The sequence below is a fragment of the Alosa alosa genome, chromosome 20, assembly GCF_017589495.1.
Source record: "Alosa alosa isolate M-15738 ecotype Scorff River chromosome 20, AALO_Geno_1.1, whole genome shotgun sequence".
Lineage (NCBI taxonomy): Eukaryota > Metazoa > Chordata > Actinopteri > Clupeiformes > Clupeidae > Alosa > Alosa alosa.
The window spans coordinates 28941562-28968301 of record NC_063208.1 but is presented as its reverse complement, the minus strand read 5'-3'; the positions used below and the strand labels follow the sequence as shown (position 1 = coordinate 28968301).

Here is a 26740-nt window from a genome sequence, read left to right as displayed (position 1 = left end):
ATTCATTTGTCCCATTGACGTTTGGAAAAATCCGTATCTAAAGAGTTTTACAGCATGTCTTAGGCTAACCAGCTACGGCATAACTCATAAGCATACAACATATCATTTCGAGTGAAAAATCCAAAAAAAGTCAAAGGTACAAGACTGTGTACATATTTTCATTTCCAAGCGAAGGAACTACTCATCCCATAAACCACCGCGCCTCACTGAATAATATAGGCAAAATCGGCGCGATTTATTTTGCCATTTTCCAACCGGTGACAGCACGCGAACCCTTTCCTCCAAACAGTGATTTTTATATAGTGATTGTGCAGTTAATAGCAGTTATTTCAGGAGTAATCGTGTAAATAATAGTGTTTTGATATTGAATTTTATATTTATCATCGTGTATTTTATATCGTGTGTGTGTGAAAGCGGTTAACGTTAACGGCAGTGCTTCGTAACGTTACCTGACTCATCCTATGCTGTCATCACTGCTCAGTCGGGCTGATGCATGGACTGGTGCATGGTCTGCTCTTGGACCACCATATTCAGTTTATTAATTTGCCGTGAATTATTACACAAAATGTTCATTAAATGCACAAAGTATTCCTATGTTAATGATTGATATGAATCATACAGTATGAAGGCTACAGTAGCCTAGCTAATGTTAACTAGCACTGCTAGCAGCATTAACGTTACCAACCTCCCTGCTTAACTCACCACAACTTTGTAGGTCTTGTCCCTCATGCTGGCCCTTACAAAACCCACAAACTGACTCTCGGACACAGTCAATAATGTCACCCGATTTAAAGTGGCTTTCACCCCTTTGGACACTCACTAAAACATAATATATTTCATACCTGTGTTGCAGCATGTAGGCTAATGTTAGCTGCATTATGTAATGACATACAATGTCGGAAATGCTAAAGGTTAGCCTGTCGGCTACCTGAAAAGTTTGAGTGTTTAAACTAACATTTACAGTGGTCTATTTGATAGTGTATTGGCCCTGACTAAGTTCGTGTGATGTATAAACCCCAATCCTTGTTGATACAAGTACCAATATTCGTCAAGAAAGTTTTTAATCACATTAAGATTTTCGCCATAGGCAGTAAAAGACTCCGCCATCTTTGTCAATATTTTCCGCTGAGAAAGTTTCAAACTATGACCAGAGAATGTCTAATAATCCGTAGACGGGCTCTGCTATGACCATAACGGCCTTTCCACCAATCAGAGGCATCACTGTGGGATTGTTCAGGATTGTGGGTAATGAAGTACTTATCCAAGAGATTGCGAATAAAAGGCATTTATCTCAAAACAAGGTTAGTGCCCCATGAACTCTTGGTGTCTATAGGAGCATATACAATCGATTAGTACAGCCGTAGCTGGTTTTAAGTCTACCACGTGCAGTTAAGTTTTTATGGCTTATACCGCAATTGTCAATGGAGAAATTGCATTGAATTTTTACATCCGGCATCGGCTGTGGGCGGGACTGTGCAGCTCTATTGCGTTAAAGTGAAAGATATAGCCCTTAGTGTCCATACTGCAAGATGTTTAACCTAGAATGCTTCAAGTCCAACCTCTCTTACACACCCATCTGGGAGCTGCAGTATGCAGATGACAATGCTGAGAGGACCATCTCTTCTTGGCCTACCTGACTATGAACATCAAAAAGACCAAGGTCAGTGCCCACCACACCTCTCTTTTCTCCCCCCACTAACAATAATAATAGCCAGTGAATGTCTTGAGAGCATGGACCAATTTCTCTATCTGGGAAGCCACCACCTCTCCTCAAAAGCAAACATCGACATTAAGATACACCATCGTATCTGCTGTGCTTGTGAGGCTTTTGCAAAGCTTCGCAAAAGTCTTCAAAACCCACACCTACTTGCTGTCAGAATGTGAGATTTTTCTTTCATTGCAGTTATATTCTTCCACTACTAGATGTACCTATTTCTGCCCTGTATGCTTCTTTGAGTATTACATTGTCTTCACTTGTCTCTAATCTTATTAATTGTCTACACTGTATCTAATTTGAGTTTGAGGTATGCATTGCATGTCCTGCTGAGTTCTACAATCTGCTTCCTAGACCTCTGTGAACGTACCTGGATTCCTGGCCCGTACAGCCTAGCGACCCACCACCTGTCCTATGACCTCTCCTAATCCCCTGGACAATTCCATTTCCTACGCTGGACTATTTGAACTTTCTGACACTAAATTAGGATTAATGCATTATCATACCGGATATGTAACCATCCCACCTCTTGTAACATTCACCTCAGGTGGCTTTAAACAACATGTATTCTATATTCTATTCTAAAATATTCTATGATTTGTTTACAAAAAACACACTCAGTGCCTGCAGATGAACATCTCTGGAAAGAAGAATGGGGTGGTTCAGTTTTGTTTTCACATGGTCTCAAAAACACAAGAGGCGTGATGATCTTATTTAATAAACATTTTGATATTAAGATAGATAACTTAGAATTAGACCCTCAAGGAAGATGGATCATTGTGAAATTTGTTATTGAAGACAAAGAGATTTGTCTGATAAATCTTTATGGACCAAACGGTGACCAACCCAACTTTTTTGTAAACATCAATAATGCTATTAATGGAATTAAGTTTGTGAGTGACTATTATATAATGGTTGGAGACTATAATATAGTCCAAAACAGCAAAATAGATCGTAAAGGGACAAATACAACTAATTATCACCCACAAGCATATAAAGAGATTAGAACAATAATGGATGAGAAAGACCTGGTCGATATATGGAGGTTAAGAAACCCCAAGTTACTAAGATATACATGGAGAAGGCAAAATCAAGCAAGCCGTATAGATTACTTTCTTACTTCATTTTCACTGGTATCTAGAGTTAAACAAGTAATGATTGAGGACAAACTGAGATCTGATCATCAACTTATATCACTGCATCTTGAAATGACAGAACACCCAAGAGGCAGGGGGTACTGGAAATTCAATCAAAAACTGTTAGAGGATCTGACATTTGTTGAAAAGACATCAGAATTTATAAGAGAGTTCTTTTCATATAATGTAGGCTCAGCCAACTCAGCTCAGTTTGGGAAGCCTTTAAATGTGCCTTTAGGGGGCATACAATTAAAACGGCATCATACAGACAGAAACTAATCTTATTAAAAGAACAGAATATTAAAAAAGAGATTGAAATATTGACAAAACATGTGGAGAAACAGGCTGCTACCCAGGATATACTAGACAAACTTGAACAAAAAAAAAACGAGTTTGAACAACTAATACATGAGAGGACCAACATTTCATATTATAAAACGAAAGCAAAGTGGATGGAAATGGGGGAAAGATGCAATAAGTTCTTTTTGAATTTACAACAAAGAAACAGTTCCAAGAAGAATATACATAGACTTAAGATAAATGATGGGAATACACTAACTACCCCAGAAGAAATAATGAATGAAATAGAAACATATTATACAGAAATTTATTCAGATAAAGATCAGGAAGAGGGTAGAGAAGATCTATTCTTCCCCTATAACCATGTGAAATTAACTGAGGATCAGAAGCAATCATGTGAGGGCCAAATAACGGAAGATGAGCTTTACTCTTCAATCATGTCTTTTAAAAAAGGGAAAACACCTGGCCTAGATGGTATCCCAATTGAAGTATATCAGGTTTTTTACGAACACTTAAAAAAAACTTTAATGGATTGTTTAAATTTCTCATATATGGAAGGTATACTTACAGGTACACAAAGTGAAAGCGCAATCTCCCTGTTGCTAAAACATAACCAAGTGGCAAATATAAGGACCCAGTGCACTTAAGGAATTGGAGGCCTCTCACACTACAGAGTTATGATTCTAAGATTTTAGCTAAATGTATAGCAACTAGGATTAAAAATGTTTTACCACCATTAATACATCACGATCAAACAGGGTTTATAGAGGGAAGAAATATATCAAATAGTATAAGGCAGTTACTGGAAATAATTGAACATTATGATGTAGAAGAAAAGGCAGGACTTATTTTTATTGCAGATTTTGAAAAAGCATTTGATAAAGTGAAGTGGGAATTTATTAATAGATGTTTAAGGTATTTCGGCTTTGGAGATTCTATAATAACATGGGTCAAAGTAATGTATAAGGGAGCTACCAGTAAAGTGATGAATAATGGATACCAATCACTCTTGAATGAGGAGTGAAACAAGGATGTCCCCTATCTCCGTATTTATTCATCATAGCTATTGAAATATTGGCAGAAAGAATAAGATCTAATGAAAACATCAGAGGTTTGCAATTAAATGGCATAAATTCAAAACTATTAATGTATGCAGATGATACAACCTTCATGATCAGACCAGATATAACATCCTTGCAAAACCTCATAAATGATATGGATCACTTTACAAAAATATCTGGATTAAAGCTTAATTATGGAAAATGTCAAATAATGAGATTAGGTTCACTAAAATATACAAATTTCAAACTACCATGTGAAATGCCAGTGAAATGGACAGATGGAGACATTGATGTATTAGGTATCCATATACCAGAGAATATGGAAGAAATAGCCACAAAATTGTACAGCCCTGGCATGGAAATAAACTGACCATCTTTGGTAAAACAACGCTTGTAAATACACTGATTGTGTCACAGTTTACTTACCTGATCCTGGCTCTACCAACACCGGCAGAAACGTTTTATAAGGAATACGAACAACAAATATTTAAATTCATATGGAATGGAAAGAAAGATAAAATCAAATGCACATATCTATATAATGACTATAATGTAGGTGGTACAAAATTGCTGAACTTGAAGGGAACCTATCATTAAAGGCCTCCCTCATTCCTAAATTTTATTTCAATAAGGAGTGGTTTTCTAGTAGACTCTTAGGAAAGGCTCATCCTATGTTTGAAAAAAAAAACTATTTCCATTTATACAAATACAACCCTCACAGTTTTTTGTAATGAAGGATATTTTTTCTGAACTGTCGCCCTTTTTGACAGAGGCACTGCAAAGTTGGCTGCACTTTCAGTACCATCCTCCAGAAAACAATGACCAAATTTTACAACAGATGCTATGGATTAACTCTAATATACTGAGTGCAGGTGCCACAATGTTCTTGAAACAAATGTTTGAAAAAGGTATAATGTTTGTAAAAGACATTTTAAAGGAAGAAGGGGGGCTTATGTCATACTCACAAATAACACAAGTATATGGGCGAACATGTACTTTGCAACAATACAATCAATTAATTGGAGCCTTACCACAACAATGGAAAAGAAAAGTTAACGCGATTACAGGTTCATACTTAGTTTGTAGACCAGATATAAAACAGACCAGGTGGCTAAAAAAAGCAAGGGTTAATAAAGAACTGTATAATTTTTATCTACAAGCTAAAAATCTGGTGGCAATACCCTATAACATTTTTGACAGTTGGGAAAGATTGCTAGACATACCAATATCATGGAAGCAAGTCTTCACAACTCTGTATGGAACAACAATAGATACAAGAGCAAGATATTTTCAATATAAATTAATCTATAAGCATTTAGCTACGAAAAAAATGTTATGGATTTGGGGGAAGGAGTTAACACCAAGTTGTCGATTCTGTAAGGAGGAGGAGGAGACAACAGATCATTTATTCTGGTATTGCTCACCAGTTGCTTTGTTTTGGATTGAAGTGGAAAGGTGGTTATTGGGTTATGATGTAATATTGCGATTGGATCTTCTCACAGTGCTTCTGGGTGATCTTTCAGCGGAAGCTCACGCTCTTCAGAACATCATTATTTTGTTAGGGACAATCTTAATCTTCAAAACAACCGACATACATGAATTGAGTATAGGGAGACTTAAAAAACACGTTAAAGTTTACTGTGAAATTGAATGTATGATCTATGAATCCAAGGAAGTGCATTATGCAGAAAGATGGAGTAAAATAAAGGAAGTGGAAGGATGGAGCAGGTAGAAAAGAATGACTATTCCAACATGTTGCTGTATGATTCAGGAATTTGTTGTCCCTTGGAGGTTGGGAGTAGGGTGTGTGTGTGTGTGTATGTGTGTGTGCGCGTGTGTGGTGGAGGGGGGGGTTTGTAGGTCGGTCGGGAGGATGTGGCTTGGATGGAGGGACTTTTTTTCATTCTTCATTGGTTTGTTTTTTCCCTTTTATATATTTTTCTTTTGTTACTGGTGATTTTGTTATTTTATTATTTTAAAACAGACACCAAAAAACACATTTAAAAAAAAAAAAATGGATAAATAAATAAATAAACAAATAAAAAAATAATAATAAATAAATAAACAAAAAAAATTGAAAAAAAAAAAAAAAAAAAAACACCATGTATTCTCTACACCTGACTAACTTATGCATTTGTCATGTATACAGAGTACAGACCTTGCTGTCATGTAACTGACCCTAGGCAGATGGGTCAGGCCCTTGAGTCGTGGATCTGCTCGAGGTTTCTTCCGTATCTCCAATTCTAGGGAGTTTTTCCTCGCCCCTGTTACCCATTGGCCTTCTTTTCTTTTCTTTTCTCTGATTGTCTAACACTCCATGAGACATGTGTAATGTTGTGGCGCTGTATAAGTACAATTAAATTCAAATTGAATTGTAACTTTAAGCTTGCTCCTGTCTCCTTGTTCCTATATTTTGTTTATTGTCTTTTCTATAGCAGCTATGTAAGGGGGAGTTCACGGTGGTTTTTCACATATCTCTCCATTTCTCGACATCACTGAGTAGGCCTACTGTCACCGGGGAAACCCCCCCGAAAACAATCACCCACAGAGTGTAGTGCTGTAGCTGCCTGGCTAGGGGACCATTAGATTTGATATTTGAGTGATTGCCGATGACGATATTTGGTATTGTCTTAACTTATTGTTTTTGTAGAGTCAAGTCATGCAGACCTCAACCGATCCCTCTCATCAACAGTTCCCCTGACCTCTCCCACACGTGAGTTGAGCCTTTTCCCCACATCCACATATTGAGAAAGTCCCCTTTTTCATTTCCATCAGGCCCTGAAGCAACTTGGGGTTAAGTGCCTTAAGTGCTTCTGTACACTAGCCCAGCTCCACTACACTACTACCACCCTAAATATAGTTTAGGCCTAGTATTGGTTAGACCTGGCTATATTTTAAAAATAGGATTGTTGGAATTTAACTGTGGTAGGCTGATTCTCTACAAACCAAAATGGAATTAATATTATTTTCAAAGCTAGCTGTTCTCTTTCTCAGGGGAGTGACATTTAACACCACAAATGGGGACAAAACATATAAACGTCCTAAACAATTTTGATTGTCTTGAGCATATAGAATTGATTGATGCACAAGAGTGTTTCAGCTTGATCTTATTAAACTGGGGTAGGCTCTGAATCTACATTTCATCACTTCATGTGTCATTAAAGTGTGTGTGTTTTGCTGTGTGAGTATTTTGTGGTGAATCTGGGGATGTTTTTTTTTTCAGCCTCATCTAAATAGACATGATTTGCAGTTGCATGCAGAACATACAGTGGCCAACAAAAATAAGTATTGAACACGCCAACATTTTTTTCAGAGGCAAAGAGCTGACCTTTGGGATAAATCTGGTCATGAGTAAGATAGACAAACCATTCTTAGCTCCAGTCAATACTATTGTCCAGTGAGGCTATTTAGGCAAATTGTCAAAGTTTTGAAAAGCACTCAGTATTCAATGTAACAACTATATGACATTAGTATTAACTTAGGTAATCTAAACATTAATGTCTAAAAGTAGTGTTATGAGAAAAAAAGTGGAATGGCACAGGGGAAAAGTATTGAACACGCTAAGATAAAGCAGTACACAAACGCAAGGAATGGCAAGGAACAAACTGGAATCTATAAGTAGTTAGAGAATCTGTGCAAATTGATATAAGCTGGGTTAGTACATACTGGTGGGCTATAAAAAGGTTTTTTGTTAGCAAGGTGTCACACAAGAAACTTTTCATGATGGGTAAAAGCAAAGAGCTCTCCCAAGATCTTTGCAACCTTATTGTTCCAAAAAATATTAATGGAACTGGTTACAGATGCACTTCAAAACTTCAGAAACATCCAGCAAGCAGTACTGGAGCCATTATTTGCAAGTGGAAGGAACATCACTACATCATCAACTGGCCATGCACAGGATCTCCTTGCATGATTTCTGACCAGGGAGTCAGAAGGATAGTCAGAAGAGTAGCCAAAGAGCCAAGGACCACTCTGAGAAAGCTCCAGAAAGATTTGGAGGCAGCAGGTACAATTGTTACAGAGAAAATCATAGGTAATGCACTCCACCGCCATGGCCTCTATGCACGCTCATCCAGCATGATTCTATTGCTGAAGAAAACATGTCGAAGCTCGTTGAAAGTTTGCTACACAACATTTGAACAATCCTAAAATACTGAGAGAATACTGAGAGAATGTATTCTGGTTAAAAATGTAACTTTTCGGATGTCATACTACACACCATATTTGGAGGAGAAATGGCACTGTGCATCACCCTAAAAATACCCTACCAACAGTGAGGTTTGGAGGTGGTGGCATCATGGTGTGGGCTGTTTTTCATCTCGTGGTACTAGCAGACTTCATACAGTTGAAGGAATGATGAATGGAGTCATTTTGGTCTGGGAGAATCTTTACATCCACCAGGATGATGAGGATGAGACATGGCTAGACCTTCCAGCAGGACAATGATCCTAACCATTCAGCAAAGGAAACTCTTAATTGGTTTCAGAGAAAGGAAATCAAGGCCCTGACTTCAATTCAATTTAACAGTTTTGGAAACTAAAGATCAGGATTCACAAGAGGGACCCCTGAAATCTTCAATATTAAAGGACTATCTGTTTAAAAGAATGGGCCAAACTCACACCAGAATACTGTGACTGATTAGTTTCATCATACAGGAAATACCTTGAAGCTGTCATTACGAATAAAGGCTTTTAAATTTCAGCAGGCGTGTTCAATACTTTTTTCCTGTGTCATTCCACTTTATTGCACATAATTCTACCTATGGACTTTAATGTTTGGATTTTTTTATATGGGTGGATTATCTGAGTTAATACTAATGTCTGGTGAAAATGTCATGCAAATAGCCTCATTGGAAGTATACTTACTGAAAATTTTTTTGACGTGTTCAATACTTATTTTCCCCGCTGTAGGCCTAATGGATATGGGCCCAGAATTGCTGCTCTTTTCCAAACACGAAAGCAGAAAGAGAAGTAGCCTAGTGCAACAATTCTGATAAAGGCGTCAGGCAATACCATAACCAACCTCGTTAACGTGATTGTACCTAACAACAACTGATGACATCCGTTGTGGGTGGATTTTAATTTGCTGAATGCATGAGACAATGCATGAGACATTGTCCGCGTTTCTCGAGTCGACGCTCAGTTTCCTGTAACTGGAGCCACGGCTCAGACTTCACTAATTCTAACTGAATGCGAACTTGTTAATTGTGCAAAGTAAACTAACCTGCATGGACTAGGCTGAATCATGAAGGGCTTTGTGGAATTATTGACGGTCTGCGCCATTCTACCGATATGTCTGGGTAAGATCTAGCCTACAATTATTGAAAATAATCGCTATTGATCTAGCCCTGTGCAAACTGAAAGTAAAACTTAAAACAAGTGTGTCGCGGTTTTATTAACTTGATCATAACAATGGAGCTTCAATAATATAAACGACACATTAACTTTTTTTTTTGTAAGAGTATGTTTTATAAACATATTCTGAATTGGTTTTAGGCAGACGTCCCGAAAAATTTGGGACAGTCCCGATATCAAAGCAGAATACTGAGTAGTTATTTTCTGATAAACATTAAAACTGTCGTATAGAGGTTGAGTCGACTGCATGTAGCCCCGACGGCAGCTAAGTGTCTGGATGCAGCCCGGCTACTTTGTTTCTTTTTGACGTTCTATAATTAGGCGCGAATCACTGATTTCGCGAAGCCGAGGACATTGAATGTGCAGGCAGCGCAGCAGGCAGAGCCAGCGTGTGTGCAAAAAAAAATACGTCGGAAGTTCGGCCTAATGTCCATGTCGTTTTAACTTAATCTACTTAATCTAAACATTATTTTGTATTCTTACTTAATGACCCATAATTTTGGCAAGGCTTGTTATTAGCGTTAGGCTATTATCCTTAGGCTGCACAAGAGTGTTTCAGCTTGATCTTATTAAACTGGGGTAGGCTCTGAATCTACATTTCATCACTTCATGTGTCATTAAAGTGTGTGTGTTTTGCTGTGTGAGTATTTTGTGGTGAATCTGGGGATGTTTTAGCCTCATCTAAATAGCTGATTTGCAGTTGCATGCAGAACATACAGCGGGGAAAATAAGTATTGAACACGTCAACATTTTTTTCAGTAGCCTAAGTATACTTCCAGTGAGGCTATTCGCATGAAATTTTCACCAGACATTAGTATTAACTTAGGTAATCTAAACATTAATGTCTAAAAGTAGTGTTATGAGAAAAAAAGTGGAATGGCACAGGGGAAAAGTATTGAACACGCTAAGATAAAGCAGTACACAAACGCAAGGAATGGCAAGGAACAAACTGGAATCTATAAGTAGTTAGAGAATCTGTGCAAATTGATATAAGCTGGGTTAGTACATACTGGTGGGCTATAAAAAGGTTTTTTGTTAGCAAGGTGTCACACAAGAAACTTTTCATGATGGGTAAAAGCAAAGAGCTCTCCCAAGATCTTTGCAACCTTATTGTTCCAAAAAATATTAATGGAACTGGTTACAGATGCACTTCAAAACTTCAGAAACATCCAGCAAGCAGTACTGGAGCCATTATTTGCAAGTGGAAGGAACATCACTACATCATCAACTGGCCATGCACAGGATCTCCTTGCATGATTTCTGACCAGGGAGTCAGAAGGATAGTCAGAAGAGTAGCCCAAGAGCCAAGGACCACTCTGAGAAAGCTCCAGAAAGATTTGGAGGCAGCAGGTACAATTGTTACAGAGAAAATCATAGGTAATGCACTCCACCGCCATGGCCTCTATGCACGCTCATCCAGCATGATTCTATTGCTGAAGAAAACATGTCGGCTCGTTGAAAAGTTTGCTACACAACATTTGAACAATCCTAAAATACTGAGAGAATACTGAGAGAATGTATTCTGGTTAAAAATGTAACTTTTCGGATGTCATACTACACACCATATTTGGAGGAGAAATGGCACTGTGCATCACCCTAAAAATACCCTACCAACAGTGAGGTTTGGAGGTGGTGGCATCATGGTGTGGGCTGTTTTTCATCTCGTGGTACTAGCAGACTTCATACAGTTGAAGGAATGATGAATGGAGTCATTTTGGTCTGGGAGAATCTTTACATCCACCAGGATGATGAGGATGAGACATGGCTAGACCTTCCAGCAGGACAATGATCCTAACCATTCAGCAAAGGAAACTCTTAATTGGTTTCAGAGAAAGGAAATCAAGGCCCTGACTTCAATTCAATTTAACAGTTTTGGAAACTAAAGATCAGGATTCACAAGAGGGACCCCTGAAATCTTCAATATTAAAGGACTATCTGTTTAAAAGAATGGGCCAAACTCACACCAGAATACTGTGACTGATTAGTTTCATCATACAGGAAATACCTTGAAGCTGTCATTACGAATAAAGGCTTTTCCACAAAGTACTTAAGAAATTTCAGCAGGCGTGTTCAATACTTTTTTCCTGTGTCATTCCACTTTATTGCACATAATTCTACCTATGGACTTTAATGTTTGGATTTTTTTATATGGGTGGATTATCTGAGTTAATACTAATGTCTGGTGAAAATGTCATGCAAATAGCCTCATTGGAAGTATACTTACTGAAAAAAATGTTGACGTGTTCAATACTTATTTTCCCCGCTGTAGGCCTAATGGATATGGGCCAAGAATTGCTGCTCTTTTCCAAACACGAAAGCAGAAAGAGAAGTAGCCTAGTGCAACAATTCTGATAAAGGCGTCAGGCAATACCATAACCAACCTCGTTAACGTGATTGTACCTAACAACAACTGATGACATCCGTTGTGGGTGGATTTTAATTTGCTGAATGCATGAGACAATGCATGAGACATTGTCCGCGTTTCTCGAGTCGACGCTCAGTTTCCTGTAACTGGAGCCACGGCTCAGACTTCACTGAATTCTAACTGAATGCGAACTTGTTAATTGTGCAAAGTAAACTAACCTGCATGGACTAGGCTGAATCATGAAGGGCTTTGTGGAATTATTGACGGTCTGCGCCATTCTACCGATATGTCTGGGTAAGATCTAGCCTACAATTATTGAAAATAATCGCTATTGATCTAGCCCTGTGCAAACTGAAAGTAAAACTTAAAACAAGTGTGTCGCGGTTTTTATTAACTTGATCATAACAATGGAGCTTCAATAATATAAACGACACATTAACTTTTTTGTAAGAGTATGTTTTTATAAACATATTCTGAATTGGTTTTAGGCAGACGTCCCGAAAAATTTGGGACAGTCCCGATATCCAAGCAGAATACTGAGTAGTTATTTTCTGATAAACATTAAAAACTGTCGTATAGAGGTTGAGTCGACTGCATGTAGCCCCCGACGGCAGCTAAGTGTCTGGATGCAGCCCGGCTACTTTGTTTCTTTTTGACGTTCTATAATTAGGCGCGAATCACTGATTTCGCGAAGCCGAGGACATTGAATGTGCAGGCAGCGCAGCAGGCAGAGCCAGCGTGTGTGCAAAAAAGAATACGTCGGAAGTTCGGCCTAATGTCCATGTCGTTTTAACGTAATCTACTTAATCTAAACATTATTTTGTATTCTTACTTAATGACCCATAATTTTGGCAAGGCTTGTTATTAGCGTTAGGCTATTATCCTTAGGCTATTCTGAAAGGTCTGATTTGCACTGCGCAGTCATTGCTTTTTTTTTTTTTCCCACAATGACATTTTGAGTTCATGATTTCTCTGTTGTATTTTGAGGCAGACTTGATGTTTGAATAAAAATGTCTTTTGGTACAGGTTTGAAAATTAGCTGTAGGCGCCTACCACCCCTCCGCGAAAAAAAAGCGTCCCGAATTTCAGCCAATCTCATCTGGTCACCCTAGGAGACACAGCACTCAAAAAAATACTCCATAGAAATGCATGGGGCTAGTTGTCACGCCAATATGGCCGTTGTCTAAACATATCCCACTTCTTTCTCGGCAAAAGGTCGACATGTGAATACATTGAGCCAATCAGTGTGATGTGAATACATTGAGACAATCATATGGTGTGTTGTGAAGACATCGTGCCAATCATGTGTTGTGATCTCGCTGCTGGAGCAAGATCGGTCTCGTGAAGCCTTGCGCACGCGCATTTCTGCCCGACGGATGGATGGATGCCCGACGAGTGCCCAAAAAGCGTTGTCAAATGGCCACCGAATGGAGGGACTTGCCTAAAAGGACTTTGTTTTAGGCTTCTGCTTGAAATACCATCGTGTTAGGTTTGTTTTCGAAAGTCTGCGAACGAATTATGCCCGTTTCCGCAGTCAAATGGGGAAGTAATCGGACACAAAATAGGCCTAAACTCTCACTAACTAAACTTTTTCTTTAAATGATTATTTGCATTTTAGGTGGTTAGGGTTGTGCGTGTAGCCCATGTCTATATAATGGCAAAGGCGTAAACACTTGTGAGAATAGAAAACGGAAAACAACAATTAAAGCTGCAGTTGGCAAGATTTTTTTGATCATATTCACTGAAACCGACACTATGCTCCAACAGAACAACATAAATCAGCTGATTTTAGAAAAAAAAAAACACACTTTTACCTCCACCTAGAGCCTGTTATTTGTTTTGCAAAAATCCACAGCTCCCGGTTCTTCTGGTGCAGTCTGGTGTGCACTGACGAGCACAAACTTGATGAGAGGGTGCTCGGTGGTAGTGGGGAGGGGCATAAGAGTTGTAAACATTCAAAATTTTGGCTAAGTCCCCTCAATCTGTCAGACTTGCCAACTGCAGCTTTAAGTCTTTCAGTGTTGGGGAGTATCGGAATACATGTAGGCTAGGCTACCGGCGTTGCGTATTCAGAATACAAATTATGAGCAGGGGCTTGTTACATCCCGGTCTAGGGCTTGTGGGATATAACAAAAACGGGCAGACACAAAACTTAATAAAATGGTGTATTTATTAATACAAAAAAATGGAAAAATGTCTAAACTAAGAAAGACACGCCTACAAAGTAGGCCTCGCGCCAAGCTCACTCCTGGTCTCTCACCCCAGGGAGTGAGAAAGATGGCGGCGAAGTTGCGCGGCAAGGCCGAGGCTGGCCCTAGTGGCAGCGATGTGCGCGGCAGCGGCGGTGGCAACGAATCGATCCCCACAGCTAGCAAGAGAGAGAGTCAATGGCGTCAGCCCCTTTTAAAGGGGCGGGCTACCCTGGACGTCATAGGGTTTCACACCACCCCTCAGCTGCAGCCAATCTGCCTGGAAGCACACAATAGAAGTAACAAACACACATAATACACAAGACCCACAGGGTCTTAACAGGCTGTATTCCAATATAGTTACAATTTAAATAGTTGATATTTAGGCTAGAATACAGTTACATTGTTGAAATCAATGGATTACATGACAATATTTCTCTGTTTTATAAGTTTATTCACTCTCTTAATGAATTAAGGCATCTCCATGAATTTCCCAGAAGCTCCTGAAAGCAATCTCGATCATGGCGCACCAAACTCAGAGCTGCGGAGAAGGAAATGGCACAAAAACCAAACTAACTGATGACCTCAAAACTACCAGACACTCCTGACCTCCTTCTCAGCCAGCATCACTGCTGCTAAGACGGCTTTCTACAATGACAAAATCAACAGCGCTACAGACACTCGAAAACCTTTCTCAACCTTCAAATCGCTACTCAACCCTCAGCTGCCTCCTCCTCCATCCAGCCTTACTGCAGATACCCTCGCCTCATTTTTACAAACAAAGTGGCGGCAATCAGCAGTCAATTCTCTACAATCCCACTCAACGCATCTGATTCAGATACCGCACTCCTACAACCTCTGTGGGACTGCTGGAACATCTTTTTCAGCATTCACGTCTCTCTCCGAGAGTGAAGTATCTAGACTCCTGACATGCAGCCGTCCTACCACATGCTTGCTGGACCCTATACCTACGAGCCTACTTCAGTCCATCAGCCCGACCATCGCTCCAGCTATCACACATGTGATCAATGCCTCGCTTACCTCCGGCACATTTCCAACAGCGTTCAAAATGGCCCAGGTAACACCGTTACTTAAGAAAGCTTCTCTCAACCCTGCTCAAGTCGAGAACTACCGCCCTGTCTCACTCCTGCCTTTCCTATCGAAAGGCATTGAACAAGCAGTCTCCAAACAGGTCTCTGACTTCCTTTCACAGAACAACCTTCTGGATCCAAATCAGTCTGGGTTCAAAAGCGGCCACTCTACAAACGGCTCTGCTGTCTGTAACAGAAGCCTTAAAAGAAGCCAGGGTGACCGCCGGGTCATCAGTACTCATTCTGCTTGACTTATCGGCTGCCTTTGACACGGTTAATCACCGCATCCTTCTCTCTATACTCGCTAACATGGGAATCTCTGGCTCTGCTCTCTCCTGGTTTGGAATCCTACCTCACAGGACGCTTGTTTAACGTATCATGGCTTGGTCAGCTATCTGCACCTCACCATCTCACCACAGGGGTCCCCCAGGGCTCAGTGCTGGGCCCCCTTCTCTTTGCTATCTACACCACCTCCTTGGGACAGATTATCCGTTCGCATGGCTTCTCATACCACTGCTATGCAGACGACACACAGCTCTATCTGTCCTTTCCACCTGATGACCCTTGGTTTCAGCACGGATCTCGGATTGCCTCTCAGACATAGCTACATGGATGAAGGCACACCACCTCCAGCTGAACCTCTCAAAGACTGAACTGCTGGTCCTCCCAGTTAAACCTACCATACACCACGACATCAACATCAAATTTGACTCCCTGTCTGTTTCACCTACCAGGACTGCAAGAAATCTAGGAGTTGTTCTCGACAACCAACTAAACTTCTCAGATCATGTTGCCTCAGTCGCCCGGTCATGCCGTTTAGCACTCTACAACATCACGGAAAATCAGGGACTTACTTGACTCAAGATGCTACCCAACTTCTGGTTCAGGCAATAGTCATCTCACGACTTGACTACTGCAATGCCCTCCTGACAGGTCTCCCAGCCTGGGCAGTGAAACCACTTCAATGATCCAGAACGCTGGGCGGGCCTGGTCTACAACCAACCCAAAAGGGCACATGTTACCCCGCTGCTCATCCAGCTACACTGGCTACCTATGGCGGCCCGCATCAAATTCAAGGCTCTAACGCTTGCCTACAAAGTAGTCTCCGGTTCTGCTCCCACCTACTTGAATGCCCTCATACAGACATACACTACCTCCAGACCGCTGCACTCCTCAGGCGAAGGGCGCCTAGCTCTACCACCCGGTGCGCTCAAGCCAATCCAAACTTTTCTCATCTGTTGTTCCTCGTTGGTGGAACACACTGCCAGTTCCTACAAGGGCAGGGACATCCTTCTCCATTTTCAAAAAACTCCTGAAGACCCAGCTCTTTAGAGAACATCTCCTCTCATAGCAACACTTACAACAAGTCTTACTGATCCTAGCACTCACCAGCCGTCTTAAACTGACAAGTAACTGTTAAAAACAGCACTCACTGATGCACTTATTCTTACTGCACTCTAATGTTTTTAAATTGTCCTAAAATTGTTGAGAATTGCTCTAAAACTTAAACTGTTTACCATGTTGTAAGTCGCTTTGGCTAAAAAAGCGTCAGCCAAATGTAATGTAATGTAATGTATGATTAAATTGTTTCCGTGTTTAAATCCAAGCCCCGTCGTCTTGCACTAGCCTCACATTGCACCCGTCAAAACGCAGCCAGCAGGCATTATGGGCGCGCCATCGGAGACCCTGAAATGATTTTTTGCACAGCAAATTAGGAGTAAAGTAAGTGTAACTCCTGTTCCTCACTGATCGTGGTTCCTGTTCAAAGGATATTTTCCTTGGTTGATAAATGATGATTCTTTGAAACTACAACTGTAGTCTACTAAATGCTCAATCACATTTTGAGTAATGTGGTGAGGAAAGTACAGGACCATGAAAACCACATGGGACAGGAGAGAGGCATCCCCTACATTATCTGTGGACCCACTTGTTTTGTCTGAAAAACTTGCGTTAACCTACACACTTTGACGTGTTCAAATTGACCACTCCATGCTGTTCAAATTGATAAATGCCATGCTTTCGTGGGAAATGAGCTCGCCTGTCCCTCACGCCTGTTTTATGTCGTACGCACGTTTCATAAATGAGAGCCATTGTCACTATCTCATCTGCATGATTGCTCATTGTCTTGAGTTGCAGGTACTAGCTAGGTACTATATAAATACCAAATATTTTTTGATTTTTTTGAAAGCTTTTACCTTCATAATAGGCCTAATTCTACACTTGGCTGTAGGACTAAATTATTTAATTTCCCGTTTGATCCTATTGTCCTTGCACAACGTGTCACTTGCATCATTCCTCTCCTGCATACATGTCAATTACACTCAAAAATAGGCTACCTGCACAGTTCCATGCACAGAGTTGATGTTGAGTGGCATTATACTCTTTGCATGCATTTCTATTCCAAACTGATTTCGATGTAAAAGTATCTATAACATTCAATGCATTAACCTTAATAGACTAATTTCTTTCCATAAAGGCAAACTTGTTCGTCCACATAAGTCGCCTATTTTAGCCGCTTATTTACCATGATGGAAAATCTCGGCTCAAATTTCTCCACAAGCCACATACAGTCAACAACGGAGCAATAGGTTCCCAACTCCTGAAGGCCTGCCCTAGGCTATTGGCATGTGTGCTGTTGTGTTGTGTGCTATTATTATGCTGTTTTCCGTTATTTAAAGACCCTTCTTCACTGTAGACTGATATTCTTCTAATCCATTTTTCCTGAAAAGCTGGACAAGGTGCCCCAGAACGCCACTCGCTGTACTATGTGTACACAGCCCTGTCAAAGGCTGTCAACGCACCAGGCATCTTTGAATTTACTGCCATGGGCCTACTAGACGGCAGAAAGATTGATTACTATAACAGTAAAGACAAAGTCAAGATTCCTCAACAGGACTGGATGAAAAAAAAGCTTCCAGCGGACTACTGGGAAAAGGGCACCCAGTCACGTAAAAGCAAAGAGCAATGGTTCAAAGTCAATGTGAACATTCTGATGGAACGCATGAGACAGAATGGATCTGGTGAGTTCCAGCACACCCTGACTTCATAGTTATGTCAGCAACAGACACATCTTTATTAATGCTTATTCTGACCTGCTGTTATGCTTTCCTCAGATGTTCACGTCCTCATGTGGAAACATGGCTGTGAGGTTAACAGAATGGCAGATGGTTCTGTCACGTTTGTTAAAGGTGTTGATGCATACAGCTTTGATGGAAAGGATTTCCTTTCCTTTGATGATAAATCAATGCATTGGGTTGCCCCAGTTAATGAAGCTATACCCACAAAACAGAAGTGGGATATGGTTCCCATCCTGAATCAGTACACCAAGGGCTACCTGGAGAAGGAGTGCGTGGACTGGCTGGGCAAGTTCAGAAAATATGGGGACAAAGAATTACAACAACAAGTGAAAGTTTGTGAGTACTGTTAACATAGGTTGAAATACTTTTGTTTAGCAGTATTTTACTAAATTAAACATAAGTAAAATGTATAAACATGCATTATTTTTTCTTGGCTCATCAGCTCCACCAAAGGTTCGTCTTTTTGCTAAAGCAGACAGATCTTCAAATACACTAAAGTTGACCTGCATGGCCACAGGTTTCTACCCCAAAGACATTGAGATCATCATTCGGAAAGGAAAGGAGGTTAAAGCGGAAGGTGATAATAATAATGTCATGCCCAATGGCGATGGAACCCATCAGATCAAACTGAGTGTGGAGGCCAAATGGTCAGACATTAATGATTATGAGTGTGAGGTGAACCACATAGGCCTGGAAGAACCAATTATGAAAGCTTGGTCATTAGGTAAGATTGCATTGTATGATTTAATCCTTACTTGTACTGTTTATTTTTTTATTTTTTTTTTACATGTAAAAATAGCAATTCCACCATGCTTCGGATTAACAATCCAATGCTTCACAGGAGAGGACTGATAATGCAGGGAAAAGGAAGGGATCACCAGAGCACACAGATGTTGAAGTTGCTTTTTTAATTATTATTATTTCTGAACAGTGCAGTTCTGAAGTTCAGCATCCATGTGCTCTGGTGATCCCTTCCTTTTCACTGCATGATCAGCCCTTTGGACATGTTTGTGTTTGACTTGTATTTTTACTGTGAATAAACAAAATCAATTACATTTTATATTTATATCTCTGTCAACAAGCAATATCAGTCATGGTGATTATTTCATGGAAGGAAATGCTAAAACTGTCTTGGCTCTGATAGTCTTCACATTTGTACAGCCAGAACGGATTTGATCTGTACAATAAGGTTTGAGCAGCAATAAAGGTCTATGTAAGCACATTTTCACCATTTGTTACAGACGGAGAAGCACCTGATGAAAATTCAAACACTGGACCGATAGTGGGAGGGTTGGTGGTGGTACTGATACTAGCAACAATGGTGATCTTGGCCATTGCTGTTAAAAAAGGCTGGATTTGTGGTAAGTTCTCCATATCACTGAAACTGATAGCAGATTCATGGTAGTTTATTAATTGCATTCACTTCATGCAGTGATTACACTGCACCAGGCTTGGAATTTCACCATTCTGGGGGCAAGGCCACTTGGCCTTCAGTTGGGCATATTTGGTGGGGGGCACAAAGGCCACATGTCAGGGCACAAAGGCCAAAGTTAACTATACAGTAGTAGGCTATAAAAATTATCAAAGTTGTATTTAGCCTATTTACTGCAGTAGACCTGCATCACTGTATGAAACATGACAAAAACATGAAACATGACATATTACATAGAACTGTAAATCATCTGACCATCTAATATTTACAGATATCTAGACTATATATAACATTTATTTTATATTTGGCCTGTTATGAAATCATGTATTGAACAATTTAAGCACAGCTCAGCTTTAAGAAACTCAAATAGCCTAGATGCATGCTTAGCATTTTGTGATCATTAAGGATACTTTCACAAACTCTTAGTCAGCTGTCCTCTGATTTACCAATAGGCGATATTTGTAACATTTATTTTGTATTTGGCCCGTTATGAAATCATGTGGAACAATTTAAACACATTGTAAAACTTAAAGTCCAAATTTGGAGACATCCATGTATGTCGAACTTTACTGCAAATTCAAAACTGGATTACTCTGGAACGGCTGTACAGAGGGGACTGTTTTACACCTTGTGTTGATAACGCCTCCTGTTTATTCTGATATATGGTTTGTCATGTGTTAAAAGAAGGGTTCGTAAAGTATTCCACCGAGATGAATGGGTAGGGAGATCATGGGACGCAAAACCTTCAGTAGAATGTATGATTAAATTGAATTATATTAGGGACCGTTCGTTATTTATAAACGGGGTCACCGGAGGAGGGTCATGTCTTTTTATTCTTTGTTGAGGGGAGGGTCACCTAACTTTTTTTGTCTAGGAGGGGGGGTCACCCATCTTTTGTATGAATCAAAACAGCAAAAAATCAAAGTGGCTTGTTTGATGATTTCTGTCGCCATAACGTTCTCTTTCGTTCCATAGCTGTGAACATTGAACAATGAAAATAAGGGGAGATTTCCGTGTTTCACCGCAAAAAATGGAAAAAATGTCAACATCCGTCCCCATTAACGTTGGAAGGGTTGGAGCAACAAAGTAGCCTACTTTATTCACGCCTAACAGCCTATATCCATTTGGTCAACTTTATCCAGCCCTAAAAAAGCTAACTTTGGTTTACTTGTAGTTTACCGTGTAGCCTAGCCTAACTTTAAACAGTGTGCATGCTTATAAAGCATACTTGTGCTTCATTCATCCACACATCCAGCTCTAACAACTAACAGCTAACTAACAGCAACTAACGTTTTGACAGGCATTTCTACCAATTGACCTAGCTTGTTCCTGCCCATCTCTAGCTTTGCTGTCTCCATCCTTTCTGTTTTTGTTGTTTGCAAAAAAAATATATAGTAGGCCCCAGAGCCATATAAGGGTAGAGTTGCGACAACTCCATTGACGCTAATGTTCCATTTTTTTTTCAACAATGGCGGCTAATGGAAGCCTCAAATAGTTCCCGAAAGTTAATAATTTATAATAGCAGCAGTGCAGTTACAGACTGTTTGTAGCCAACATTTCAGACTCAGATTTACATTATTGGCTCATCCGAATAATAATAATAACAGTAACAACAGTAATAGTAGTAAAGTAATAGTATTAATAACCTAATTATAATAATAAACTATTTATGTATCGACTATGACAGCTTTTCTGCTGCTCAGTTTTTATCAGTTCCTTATCAAATAAATTAAAAGAGGCTAAAGCCCAATAAATGTGCCACACATAACCTAATATAAGATAAACCTTGCCTATACCATTTCAATTCGGGCAGCACTAGGCAACACCACAAACGAGCTGTCATTAAGTTTTTTTTGCTTGTAGCCTACAACTTTTATGGCGTGGCGTGTCTTGGGCATTTAGTTTTACCATCATGTCAACATAGTTGTAACGTTATGCAATGCTCATCTAGGCTATGGATTTAAGTGGTTTAATTTTAAAAGGGCAGCAAAAGTGGGATAAAGCGCAACTGCTTCCCAAAACAATTCCTCCATAACTGTGGATTTAATCGTTTGATATGTGGATAACTTTCAGTGGACTAAACACATAAAAGGTAAGATTTAGTTATCACAAAGCTAGCTGGTTAGTTAAATATGGCTAAGCATATTTACAGCCAACTTTGTAGGCCTACTTGCAGCAGTGAAACTGAGTTTGTTAACATTGTTGGTAGCGTAAACGTTTCTTCAGTTCGAACAGGACTGTTTTTTTTTTTTTTTTTGCATTCATTTTCATTGGCAAAAGTTAGCCTATGCATGAGAGAACCTAGATTTGAGGGAGCTGCAGCTGTTAGCATCAGCAGGTCATATTAACACAGCAGGGCACACTAGCCCAGTGAGCTTGCTGATGATGCATGATCACTGATCAAATTGCTATTTTCTGACACAATGCACACCATTTCCATGTGCTCACCTGTCTGAATCTCAAGCTCTTTAGCCTAGCATCTGCTGTTCACAGCCGCGGTGAATGACAAACGATGACAAAAATGCTGTTCATGTTTATGAATTCATATCCTGGTTATTTATCTAAGGACTTACATGTCACGTTTTATATTTTATTATGATCACTTTCGCATTACCATGGGGTTACTAAATAGGTAGGTCTAAATGCTACGGTTAACTTAGAATGCCCACCATTACACTGGAGATGTTAAAAACTTTTAAACTGTTTTTTATTCTGCGGCGACGATAGGCTAGGCTTGGCTAGGTAATTAAGCTCATTAGCTCAGATCAGTGACTACCAGAGGAAACGCTGGGTAGAAAGCTCAAACAAGTAATGTTAGACTAGCTGTGTTACAGTTTCTCGTTGCAATCAAAATTTCACAGGAGCTCCATGCGCTTTTGTAGGCTACACGCAGTCTCAAAACACTGTTTACAGCTTTTCGAGTCACTGTGCGAGGTCATTTATTTTATATAGCGATAATTTAGATACACTTATGGGGTGGGTGCAATTGGCGTTTTCTAAAGAATCTCTTCTTTTGTACAGAAATTAATATTAAGTGACACATACGAAAAGGGTGAAAAACGTCACCTTATATAGCAGGCTAAGATATAAGGTCTGGAATTTAATTTAATATTGTTGTAATGGTAGGATAACTACATAGTTTACACAATAATTACACTGTGTTATAAATATTGTATATCAATGCATTTATTGACTGTCAATTAACCAAAATCGTGGCTCTGTCTATCATTGAACAGTAGCCTATTTAATGCATTCTAATCCATTGTCAATCACTTCCGGGAACTATTTGAAGTTTACATGAACCACGTGACCTTAACGAATTTTGAACACCCATTGTCGCAACTCTACCTTTATATGGCTCTGGTAGGCCCTATTTATTGGTAACCAGCAACAAGTGCAATTTGTCAATCGCTGTCATTCTCTCTCCTGCCAACAAAAATGTGTTACGTTCCAAGTAGCAGTGCGTAATTCTGCTTCATAAAGCAGAATACAGAATACAAATACATTGGTCATATAAATAGCCAGTTTATGGTCTACAGTGTAGCGTTGGTAAGTTATGGTAGGCCAACTTGGAGTGAGGGGGATTTCTTTGGCTCTTAGCCTGGCAGGTGCGCACGTAGACATAGCCTACGGCCGAACACTGCAAGCGCCAATGAATCGTGCTCTCACGACAACCACCTCGTTAACTTAAATAGGTCTACTGTAGGTTAACATCACTCTGAGTTCGCATTCAAGCAAGCAAAACGATGATTTGAATACATCTGTTTCTCTGGAAGGGCAAGTGGTAACAACAGGACAACACAGAGACAGGCCAGAATGCAGGACTAATGTTATGAGAGTATTACAGTAATATGGGATATTCTACGGGAAAATATTAAAACGGCAAGACAGCGGGGAAAAGTTCAAATGAAAGGCCTAAACCGGAAAAGTTGGCATGTTAGGTATTTTTTTCGTCCCTGTGATTATTTGTGAAATTGTGCAAACGGCCTTTTAAGTCATTTGAGAAGGAAGGAGTGTAGCAAACTCCCAAATTGACGCCGTCTGAGAAATTGAGTTTTGGATAATGTTCAGCCCGGCAGCTTTACAATGACTGAGGAAGCCTAGAGACGAGTCCATAGCAACAAGTTCATGTGTTGAATTTGTTATTACCCAGTGTGCTTTGTTGAATGGTCTCAATGTTTTATTGTTTTATTTCATGTGAATACTTACTAGAGGAGTAAATTATTTCAAGTAGGCTAATGCAGTTGCAGGAAGTGTGCATTTAGTTTCCATGCTTATTGTGTTTCCACAACAATGTTAGTGAGTAAATCTACTGAAATGGCCACCATCTTGGTGAAGTGTGATGTGTAAAATCAGAAAGCAGAGGGTGAGTTTAGAAATATTGCTAAAGTCGATGTGTTTTCATAGTGCTCTATATCGTGGGCGGAAGGTATCAACAATTGACCGGGGAGGGTTATGTCTTTTATGAAAAGACTGCTGAAAGGTCGCAGGGGAGGGTCATGCAACTTTCGATTGAAGCACTCAAAATCCCTCCGGTGACCCTTTTAAATAACGAACGGTCCCTTAGGCCTATTTACTTCTCTCGCGAACCGTTCAACACAGCAATTATCAGCTAACATCGTTTAAAAGCTGAGAAAAGCTCTTTCATGTGATACTTGTGATGTCTGTGTGATGAATAGGCTACTTCGCGAGTAGTTCAACTGAGAATGGGTGAATTTGGACGCATTTGCGCTGTCACTTTCTCCACTGCGTAAAAGACTAAATTAATTTGCGCTGTGAATGCTAAGATTATTTTGACAGGCCACAGGCTAAATAAAAATCGCTATTAGTAGGACGCAAAGCAGAATATTGAAAGAAGGGGGCACCAAGGCCACCGTGGCCTGTAAACCTCTGATTTTCAAAGGGGCCTCACGGCTTAACAAAGGGGCTACGACTGACCATGGCCGCCGGGCACAAGATGAAATTCCTACCCTGCACTGCACTATATTAAGCATCTTCTGTGCATTTGTTGAATTCTCTCCTCTTTGCCCAGAGTATAAAGATGTTCATCTCAAATTCAAGTAAAATGACTACAAAAGAATTTGGCATGATTTGTCCAGTAGTGGAGTGGTTATAGACCTTTGAAGTTCGCCTACAAAAAAGCTACAATCTTTGCTCATATAAGGAGATCCGGTATCTTTGATTTTTGCTACCCCAGAGCTAACATGCGATGCAACTTGCCATTAACTTAGTTAGCAAGTTAGCTCTGGGGTAGCAAAAATCAAAGTGTGCCACCTTCACGTACCGGAGATCACAGTGTCCACTTAAAGGCAGAGGACAAAAGTGTGTTTTGGAAAACGTCTGCATTTCAGACTTTTTTTGTGAGATGTATTTTGTAATATCTTTATTCTAATTATGTTTCCCATTGTAATCGTGTAATTTGTAATGTTTTGCATGGATTTGAACTGGTGCATGTTCGTGGATGGTAGAAGCATGGTGTGTTGTGCACCTGCCCATATCACTGTTGATAATGCGCTCTTAAAATAACAACATATAAACAACTTGCCATGGACTACGGGGAGACCGGGGCTGGTTGGAACACTTTTCACTCTCGGTTATATTTCTCCGTCTTACAATGCGTTGAAATGGTCAAATTGTGATTAACTGAAAGCTTGGGATCTCCTACAAAATGTATACATTCAATGTCAACAAATGATCCCATGTTTTGAGTTATATATGATTAAAGTGGTGTTTGTTGTGCGCGGTGCCAACCTGCCCCATGCACGGGTTGGTTGGCACATGTAGTCGGGGTTGGTTGGAACACCTATGTTATAGTCCTTTGCAGTACTCCTTTTGCTTTTGTTTGAAGTGCTCATCTATATCACTACCTGTAGGGCTTTGCTGATTTCTTTTCTGTGAGTTTTTCTTCAGTAGGGCTCACCGTCAAGACTAATTTGGTCCCTACCGATTCTTTTTTACTTCAAATGTTTAAAAAGGTCTGAAATGCTTCCAAATGTAAAACTATGTTCAGTAATTACAATAACAATGTTAAAATAAAGATTGATGATGTTTTTTATGTGTAAAATACAAAGTTTATAGATTTGTCACAAAATAGCCATAGGGAATGTATGTGCCAACCAACCCCAAAATCAGTGTGCCAACCTGCCCCTTCCACACATTAGGTCAAACTTTTTGCACAAATGCTGTTAGCCTGCTAATATCAGTCACCTCAGGTTTTTAAACTTCATTTTAAATTATAGATGAGTCCCCTAGCAATCAATTATAATGAAATTTTTTTTTATATCCCTAACTATTACCCTTCTAGGATGTATTTAGTGGGAGGTGCATATTCTAAGTTTTGACACTACAAAATTAAAAAGTTGTTCTCACCTAAAGGGTTAATGACCTGAGACCAGTTACATAATTGAGTTTACTCTCTACCTAATAAGGCCGTCCAGTTTAGTGTTGGAATTTTGTTGCAGCTCCCTCTAGTAGCCTGGATATTAACAGTGTTTCAACCTGCCCCTGTTCCAACCAGCCCCGGTCTCCCCTACTGACCAGGTTTCTCTTGGTCAGTGGCGTAATGCGTTTTAGGTAGTGTGCGATAACGATTTTTAGACAACGCGCCAGACCCCTCCTTAGGTCGTTAATTTCCACACCCCTTGGCGCGTTGCTCAAAAGAATAGACATGCAAGACAAGAATAAGCATTGCACTGAGATAATGATCTGCTTTTCGCCAGGTGGCGAAAATAGGGCCCATTGTTATTTTCATCTCATCTCATCTTTGCCTGGTATCAAGAAATGCAAACGTTCGCACTGGCTGTTAAACTTCTCATTTATTTGTTAAAACAACTCTGTATACCGTTCATTCACCACCATTAAAACTCGTTGAAAGTCTGAACTGTGTGAACTTCCTAGGTTCTCGTGGGGAAACTGGACTGCACCACTATGGGTAAAAAGAGGGGTTTCGTGGATGGTTAGTGGTGTGAACCATTTTGGCAGGGGTGCTTTAATGTATATCAGTAGCATGGGACTTTTATCT

At 39.9% G+C, this 26740-nt stretch overlaps 2 protein-coding genes across 2 annotated transcripts in view; both read left to right on the top strand.

The window, feature by feature from the left end:
- Positions 1–26740, top strand: part of LOC125285176 (class I histocompatibility antigen, F10 alpha chain-like) — a 101771-nt gene that overhangs the window by 59553 nt on the left and 15478 nt on the right. The gene's annotated exons all lie outside the window — the stretch shown is intronic.
- Positions 1532–19692, top strand: LOC125285585 (class I histocompatibility antigen, F10 alpha chain-like). Its single transcript, XM_048230114.1, has 6 exons — positions 1532–1660; positions 6862–6924; positions 17940–18230; positions 18324–18623; positions 18730–19011; positions 19529–19692. The coding sequence occupies exons 1-6, from the start codon at positions 1591–1593 to the stop codon at positions 19690–19692; spliced, it is 1170 nt and encodes a 389-aa protein (XP_048086071.1). The 5' UTR covers positions 1532–1590.

Bases quoted from the DNA above. Each gene is read 5' to 3' on its own strand.
- LOC125285585 (XM_048230114.1), top strand. From the start codon at position 1,591: ATGCAGATGACAATGCTGAGAGGACCATCTCTTCTTGGCCTACCTGAC. The intron at 18,231-18,323 runs GTGAGTTCCAGC...TGCTTTCCTCAG, and splicing joins CATGAGACAGAATGGATCTG to ATGTTCACGTCCTCATGTGG. The intron at 19,012-19,528 runs GTAAGATTGCAT...CATTTGTTACAG, and splicing joins TATGAAAGCTTGGTCATTAG to ACGGAGAAGCACCTGATGAA.